The sequence below is a fragment of the Nothobranchius furzeri genome, chromosome 9 (assembly GCF_043380555.1).
Source record: "Nothobranchius furzeri strain GRZ-AD chromosome 9, NfurGRZ-RIMD1, whole genome shotgun sequence".
Classification (NCBI taxonomy): domain Eukaryota; kingdom Metazoa; phylum Chordata; class Actinopteri; order Cyprinodontiformes; family Nothobranchiidae; genus Nothobranchius; species Nothobranchius furzeri.
The window spans coordinates 34,878,215-34,887,329 of NC_091749.1; the positions used below are offsets into that span (position 1 = coordinate 34,878,215).

General features: G+C 41.4%; 1 protein-coding gene across 3 annotated transcripts in view; it reads left to right on the top strand.

Moving 5' to 3' along the window:
- The window catches only part of galnt2 (UDP-N-acetyl-alpha-D-galactosamine:polypeptide N-acetylgalactosaminyltransferase 2), an 89,723-nt gene that overhangs the window by 75,782 nt on the left and 4,826 nt on the right, over window positions 1-9,115 (top strand). For all 3 annotated transcript variants that reach the window (XM_054732636.2, XM_054732638.2, XM_070554803.1), the window contains one exon: window positions 8,552-8,644. In XM_054732636.2, coding sequence (XP_054588611.2) covers window positions 8,552-8,644 — 93 coding nt within the window. The remainder of the gene's footprint in view (window positions 1-8,551; window positions 8,645-9,115) is intronic.

Below are 9,115 nucleotides of genomic sequence, written 5' to 3' on the forward strand. Positions count from 1 at the left end.
CAGAAGAAACTTCTAATATCAACTGAATGTGCCTCTCTTCTTGAGGGTTTGGATGGTGTTCCAAAGGAGTTGTTTCAGAACATAAATCAGAATAAAAGATCATCTTTTTCTGAAAACTTGAAGCAATTTGCAACTACACTGCATTTTTACTCTCCTAAGGCTTATGACTATGCTGGAGAACACTTTCACTTGGCTTTGCCTCATCCGCAGACCATTCTCGGCTGGTGCAGTAGTGTCTCTGCAGATCCTGGTTTCACTCTTTCTTCATTTACAGCTTTAAAAAGTCATGTTGTTGAGAAGAAGGAAGGAAAAGAAACTGTTAGCTCTTTGATGTTAGATGAAATGTATATTCATAAGCAAACTGAGTTTGATGGGAACCAGATTCATGGCTATGTTGACATCAGAGCTGGTGAGATTGAAAATGTTGTTGCAACACAAGCATTGGTTATCATGGACTACGTTTACATGCAGCCAATATCCGGGTTATGATCGGGTTAAGGTCGGTATTCGGGTTTCTGAGTTGATCAGAATAACCCGCTTACAAGCATAAATAGAAAGAGTTACCCCTAACTTGCATAACCCGATTTAAATGCAGACGTTGCGGTAGCGTCAGGACGTGTGGACTACGTCCAGACGCAAAATGCGTCATTTCTGGTTCTTCTTGTTCCGGTATCCGTGAAAACAACAACATGTTTCCCAGTTCGGAAGAGATAGCGACCGCGTTTGTTTGCCCTTTAGTTTCTTCGTCACTCCAAAAGTGTGGTGCTGTGCCGCGACTCGCCATGTTGCTCCCAACTTGTTGTTTACTTCTGGTGTTCTGGCGCATACAAAACGTCTCTCTACTCAAAAGACCAAGATTCCTTGTGAACAGAGCATGCGCAGAACACACACTTTGATGGGGATATCCCGATATGCGTTTACTTGACCAAACATTTGGGTTAGAAAAGGGTTACCTCAGGTGTAGTAACCGGGTTTTTAAAAACCCGGTTATGAGCATATCCGGGTTTTTGGCGGTGTTTACATAGCCGTGCGGAACCGGGTTATTAAAAGGGTTACTGGCTGCATGTAAACGCACTGATGGTTGTTGCCATTGAGTCTTAGAAGCTCCCGATTGCCTACTTTCTTATCAACAGCATGAATGGGAAAGAAAGAGCTAGCCTCATTCAAGAAAGTCTGTGTAGGCTTCATGACATCTGTAATGTTGAATAAATAGTATATTGGGTTAAGTAAATTGCTTCAAGAGCTATTTATATTATTAACACTACTTTTAGTTTAGTTTAGTTTATTTCAAACAAAGAAAACATACATAATTTTTCAAAAAGTACCACAAACAGAAAAAATACATATCATCCCTTCTGTGTTTGAAAAGGAGTAGGCTGAAGAGGAAACTTATATATCCCTACCCCTTTATACAAGTAATTTTTACTTGTTTACTTAAATCTAACACAAAACCTACATTAAAACAAACATAGTGGTACATGTCACCAAAAAACCACCAAATTATATGGGAAAAAAACAAAAAAAGAAAAAAAAACATCTTTTTACAATTTGAGTACTTGAGACCAATAAGCTGTAATACTCTATTTAAATATAGAATATCACCTTGCCTGGTCTTTATTTGTTTTAGTAAGAAGATTCTAGGATTCTTTTATTCAGTAAGGGATCGTGCACACTTCGTGTGACTCAAGAAACAGTCAGGTTTATAAAAATTTAAGAATTTATTTTACAAACAATTGAGACTTGACAAAATGTTAAACTATTATTTACTGTGAGTGGATGCGAACTAAAGGATGGTGTCTGGAACTTATGTGTGAATATAATGTAATGGAGTCAGAATCTCCGTTTCTCAGAGAGCTGAGTTCTGGACATAAAAGAATTTGGTTTGCAAATAAGCTATAAATTTGTTATTATCAAAACCACATACAGACGCTGTCTCGCTGTGTTGTACCTCACCCGTTCTGGAGACCCCCATTTGGATTGGAGATGTCAAGGAGCCGACGACCCCACTGCACTTGGTTCGTAGAGAAACCTCGATGCGACCAAATCAGCCCTGAGATGTCTCCGGGTCACAACGATAGATGAAACCAAGCGTCTTAAAAATAACTCTGAAGGAGTTTGCGTTAGCTTTGTTCTGCAGGTACTATCTTGTTGTTCTCAGCTTCGCAGGTGTGAAAAAGGTTAAAGGTTTTGACAACGTGTCGAAATCTTTGCGGGTTCAAGAGGGTTTTTGCTGGTCTGAAGCTTTTCTCTAGAACCCTCGAACTGTTGAACTGTTCGAACTGAGGGAACAAACCAGAGGGACTAGTTTTAATGGATTGATATTATGATTTGGCCAGCCAATCAGGGGCTGGCAAGTTTGAGAGATCTTACCAAGCATCTCAGAGACACACCCTCTTTGATCTGGAGACTATGAATCTGGGCAAAAGGTTAACTGTGTGTCAAGCGTTAACTTAACTTTACTCTGTCTTTGTATGAGTGTGAATGGTGGTGACCTCATCTAATTAACATGCTAAGCATATATCATTAAGCACAGATCAATGAACATTTCATTGTTTATAATTATAAAATCTTCTTTCTTCAGGGAATAAAGGAGTTAATTTAAGAGTTTCTCTGTGAAGGACCTTGATGGGAGAGATTGTTATTGTTTATCTTTATTATCTCTCAGAGCCGCAGTCCAGTTTGTGTGAGGAAGGCAGGCTCTGATTAAAGGGACTACGTGCAGACTTTCAGTCTCCTGTGAGGGGAAAATATTGTAGGTTGTGTCATAGCCAGGGGTAAGTTGACCTGGCTGTGGGTCTGACCTGTGGGATCTCAAAATCAGGCCATTTCGTGACGTTACACATCAGAGTTAGGGTTGTATCCTTGACATGTGATGGCCCCTCCCAAAACATGGCCATGATCAGGGAGCTTGGTGCCAATCTGGACATAATGGACATGAGATCATATTTTGTCCATCCAGCAGATCACACACAGAAAATCCATGTTCTCTTGGATCCATGTCACATGCTCAAGCTTCTTCACAATGTTTTTTCAACTGTTAAAGTTATTGTTAGGGAAGATGGCCAGCTAATACGTTGGCAGTACATTGAGGAGTTGCACAAGCTTCAGGAGAGGGAAGGCTTGCGTCTTGGCAACAAACTCAAAATGGCTCACATTCAGTGGCAAAATCAAAAAATAAAGGTTCACCTTGTGGCCCAAATCTTTAGCAGCAGCAGCAGCGTTTGACCTTGAACCTTTCACTAATATCTTTAAAGCAAAGTCAGCACAAACACAAACTTTAGCAGCACAAACCAGCACAAACATAGCACAAATGTTTGACTCCAATTTTGTTAGATTTGAAGAAGGGGGGGCGGGCAACTTCACTTAGGTCCTTCAGACTCCTGTTTTCCAAACTCAGCTGGAAATCTCCACTCTTCTCTACTGCTACTTGATTCTGGCCACTCTCACTCAGGACGTTCAACCGGAAGCTCTCAACTGTCCAGCTTTGGCTAAATGGCAACATTTTTTCGGTCTGGCTAAAAGTCCGTTTAGTCTGTCTCATAATCATGACAGTTATGTCATATTGAACAGCAGTTGCATTTGATTCTAATTTTAATTATTCTGTTTCAGGTGGAATTGCTGTGTGATTCCTGTGTCCTGTGGCTCATGACCTGTGTCTGGATGTGGCCTTGCTTAGTTATCTGTAGCAAGGTGCTCGGCCGTCTGGGAGGTGGTCTGAGTTGGTTCTGTGCTCTGTGGTGGCTGCTGGCTTCCTGGTGCTTGGGGCGGTTCCAGAGTGCACCTGATCCTTGGAGGTCTCACAATTCGCATCCCTGCACACGCACGAACACATGCTTGTTGATGTTTGTTGTTCATGGTTTACATGTTTATAGTTGTTCATCCCACGTTTTCTTGACGATTCTTAGAAATGTTTCTTTACAGGTGCAGCAGCTGGTTGCTGTTTTTTATGTTGGTTTCCTAGTTGTTTTTATTTTACATAACCCAAACCAATATTACAATAACATACATTTTTATTCAAGGGGAACCTCGTACACAAAAGGCTCCTCTTGGTAGAGCAAATCTGTTCAGCGCATTCTGACAGACAGACCACCATTCGTCTGTCATGTTGCTGTATAGGACATTTTTAGAGTTTTTCTTTTAAAGATAAATAGTATTACATTTAAAGAGCAATACTTTCACATTATCATTTTCCCACACTTTCTGTATACCTGTATTTTGTTGTTTTTCAATAAAGAATGACAAATTATTTAAGTTTATGGGGTTTTTTGCACACAAATATCTATCTGTAAAAAATATCTACAAATATCTACAAAGCTAATATTTACATAACAAGTATGATTGGGTTTTGCAATATGGCAGCCTCTAAGGTTTATTTTAGTAAGATTTTTAAACCAAGTAAAGTTAGTAAAGATCACATTTCTATTGGCTGCTAAGAAACTGTTGGACTTAAAATAGGCCTGTTGTAGAACAACTTAGCATAAATGATTCTTCCCTCCTTTTTTTTTTGTCTTAAACAATGAAATTCCAGTAAATGAGCAAAAACATTTATTTTTTTACATCACATTTTATAAAATAACAGGACACAAAGTGTCTGTACATTTAAAAAAAACTTAAAATAATAAAAGGGGCCCAGAGAGTTGCAGAGTGAGTGGAACATTGGGTTGTGAAGGAAGAACAGAGTGGTCAACAGTGTTATGGCTATAGATAAATTACATCAACATCAAATTAGCTGTAACAGTCAGGGATATGTTTATCCTGTTTGCCTGAAAATAAATCTGTCCTAAAGGCAAAATTCTAAAGCAGCGAGACTCCCACCTGGAAGTCTTTCACCGCTTTTGGAGCTGGCCATTAAGACAATCGGCAATATTAGTTAAAAAAATATAATTTCCTCTATTTGTGAAATGAACTTTCCCTGGACTGTCATGTCTGATGTGCGGATGCACAACAATGGCACCATTTAAGCTAGAAATAAATGTAGCCATAACACTTTTGACAAACCTCCTGGCTTCTCAATTTTAGCAGGTTTTACACCTGCCCTCCATCTACACCTTTGGGTGATGGATGATATGATGATCATCATATGAGGGTGTAGAAGGTGAAGCTGGTGCAGGTCCTCCTTCATCATGTTGACCAGCTTCACACTGCTGGCCACCCCCATGTCATTGCCGCCACAGTGGATGAGAAGGGCATCAGGAGCTGCTCTTCCTCGCAGGGAGTGGAAAAAAAAGGGGAGAAGGTCTTTCCACCTCAGTCCGCCCCAACCGAACCAGAAGACACAGACGTCAGGGAGGCCAAGGTTGTCTCCGAAGGTCTCTGCAGCTCTCTGGGCACCACGCCTCACGTAGCTGTCTCCAATGATCCAAATGGCTATGGAGAAAAAATAACAGGTTTGGCCTAGCTGTTTAAAGTACAAAACCATACATGAAGTGGTCGAGGCAGGTATTTGGTACTTACACTTGCTGCTTTGTGTAGCCGACGTTGAAGACACACAGGCTGCCATGGTGACCTTTTAACAGACCTAAGAAAAAATGTAATAAAATAATGAAACTTAAAAACTCCCAGACCTCATTTCATGATTGCTAATCAGCTATGGATGATTTATTCTTTGGATCATAGTAAGTTACACTAATTCTAATATATTTTTATTTATATTATACATACATACTTTTTAATTATTGTTTTCACATGACTGTTATCGGGCTCTCTTGTTCTGGTTCTCATGATAATTCAGTTTCTTCCAGTAAGTTATCTTGTGCTTACTTCATCTGTATGTCTCTTTACTTTTGGTGAATTGTACTGAGTCCAGAATAAAGGCTACTTGGCTTTACAAGATACAAACAAGTATTAAGTTTTAGAAATATATAAAATGTATTTAGCCTGCTAATTTATCTCAAATACTAGTAACTACCGTATTTTCCGGACTATTAGTCGCAATTTTTTTCATAGTCTGGCCGGTCCTGTGACTTACCCCTTCTTTCCACCGGAGCCGTCAGCAACACGTCTTGTTCGCGTAAGCTGCTGCTTGGCCCTTCCCACGAGATGCGAAGCAGCAGGGGAGCAGCTGTCACCGACAGAGCACGAAGTCACACGAATGACTTCATCAGTAAACATAACAACAAGCAGGAGAAAACTACAACATGGCTCCAAAAGGTTTGTGTTTTATGTTCTGTCCGTTTTATAATCGCTAATACGGACCTGAAAAACAAAGGAGGCCGCTACCTAGGTGATAAACTTCTCACGGGGCCGCACAGTTAGTAACTTTTTTAAAAGTAAAGCAACCGGAAGGCAGTACGTTCTTTATTCTGAAAATCTCGGGAAGCTTCCCTCCGTTTCCGCGTCCGATTTCCTGTCGTTCCTTCCCAAAAAATGTCAAACTTGACCCGTTTCAGAGGCATAGCGCGTAGAAAATAGAACCGGCGTGTAAAGACCGCAACATGCTGCTCCTGAGACGTGGCCGACTCACGCTGCTGACGGCTCCGGTGGAAAAGGTTCTGTTGACCATAGCGGTTTCTATCAGCAGCTATGACATGCTGCTGCAGTAACGTGCTGCTGACGGCTCCGGTTGAAAGAAGGGGTTACACTCCGGGGGGACTTGTATACCAAATTATGTAGGCTATACCGCGCTGCTGTGGGCCGGCTACGGACCAGGAATGAGCTCCCCTGCCCCTCTAGTAATAAAAAAACACAGCCATCACCTGCTGGAGCCTGTTGCGCACTGGATCCGGCCCAGGTTTCAGCTCCTCTGCCCCGTCATCACCTGCTGCAGCGTGTGGTGCTCCGCTGCGGCCGGCTCCGACCCAGGAATGAGCTCCCCTGTCCCACTGGGAGGGTTTCAAACACCGCCATCCTCTGCTGGAGACCGTGGTGCACTGCTGCGCAGCGTTTATTTTGTTATAGTTACCGGTACTTGTCTTGCAATGTGAAACGCTTGGTCTCAGATTTTGTAAGAAAAATTTAAAAAATTCCCCCCAAAATGCGACTTATAGTCCAGTGCAACTTATGTTTTTTTTCTTCTTCATCATACATTTTATGGCTGGTGCGACTTATACTCCAGAGTGACTTATAGTCTGGAAAATACGGTACGTTAAAAATATTGAAAACTTGCTCAAAGCAAAATATATTTTCATTAAGGAAATAACTTATAAACTTACCGATTTAATACTTTATTCACAGAAAGATAGTTTTCATGAAAAAGTGCCGCAAACCTCCACACAAACTCCGTGTGAGCTTCAGGTCGCTGGTTTTCCACAGTTAGCTCCGGTTGTAGCTAGGTAGCTACCTTCATTAGCTTAGCTCTCACCTCCGCGTTAGCTTTGGGTTAGCTTCAGGTTATCTTGTAGCTACATCGCTTCAGTTCGACAGGGTGTCGTCATTTGATCCCAGCCTTACAGCCCCACCCTCAGCTCCACCTCTCTTCCCTTTTGTGGAATTGTCTGGGCTTGACGGAACCTGTGAGACGGTCAAAATGGCGGTGGTGGCCACCTCCCATTTTTCCTCAAACGTGTTATTGGAGCTTATGGAAACCCATAGTCTTATATTTATTTATATATATATATATATATAGATATAGATATAGATATATATATATAGATAGATAGATGTGTCGATGATTATGTACAGTAAAGTGTATTCAGAACAGGAAATGAGAAGAAGCCAGTGAAACTAAGCCTGAATCAGGTGCAGCTATGCAGAGATGCATCGTCTGCTTTTATGTGGCCCCAGGTCTCCGTCTCACCCTTCAGTTGGAATAAAGTCCCTGACGGCGTTCCTGCTGGTGACTCTGGGGAGCTGCAGGACGCCAACTGTTTTTTGTTTGCCTGGATGACTTTATAATTGTTCTTGTGGGAGCAGCTTTGCCGGCACAGCCAAGTTACAAATGGGCTCTTTGACACTGAGCCAAGTTGCGCTGAATGTGAAGAGAAGCGGTTAAATAAAGTTCAACAGCCATGATCCAAGTGGATTAAAATCACTGTTTCTGCAGCGTGCACAGAGGTTGCACTCTGCTGATGGTTTTTAGAGTCTCTGGGGCCAGATCCAGTGTGTTCGAGGTTTAAATGTTATTTCATCCAGCATGAGTGTTTGGAGATGTTTAAAGTCCCAGAAGCCCAAAAAAATTTAATTGAACACCAGTTTATAGTGGACTCATGTATCTTCTGTCTTGATTTGTTGGATTTTATCAGTCTGTATTCAGAGGAACCAACAGCATTAGGATTTTAATCTCTCGAGCAGAAAAGCTGATCTGACTGGTTTTTACAGTGAAATCAGGAGAAAATTATTGATAAAAGTAAAAAATTAGTTTATTGATGTCTACAGTGAGTCAATAACAAACAGCTGTTTGTCATGGTTTGGCTTTGTCTTCATCCTGTCTCCTTTAGTTTAGAGATGGCAGGTCACATCTGGACACATCTGTCACCCAACACTCCTCCTGTTTGTCACTTACTTCTTCTCTTCATCCTTCCTGTTCTTCACCAACTCTTGTTCTTATTCTCAACCTTTGGACTTCAACGCATGATTCTTCACCTAACCGTGTCCTCCTCCTCTGTCCTCTCAGGAACACAAGAAGAGCTGCAGAGGTGTGGATGGACGAGTTTAAGAACTTCTACTATGCTGCTGTCCCCTCAGCGAGAAATGTCCCCTACGGAAAGTAAGAACAGTGCTACTCAGTATTTCAGCTGTCACTTTCATTGTTTTCAGCTTGTAATTGGGCTCAAGAATGGAGTGTCTTGAAATATTTGTGAATGTTCTTGTGTAAATGACAGAGCCTTCTTCTAGCTTTGCTTTGAAAAAGTTCCCCAAACAAATATTTCCTCTGAATGGTCTCAGCGTTGTCATTCACATCTGGATGCCTTGTGGATACCCACTATCCCATGTAGATCCAGTCTGAATCCCCTCTGGAGCCACTCTAGTTCCCATCTGGATCTCATTCCAGCCACTTCTCAGTTCATTTGCTGCCAGTCAGAAGTGTGTGACTTTTCGGAGTTGTTGGTGACAGAGTTGAAAATGAAATGAGCAGACATATTTAAGACAATTAGTCTGACACAGTTTCATGACATTTAAAATCCTTTACAAACATGACTTGGAAATGTTCCTGCAAAAAGAAATTTGAGCTGAATAT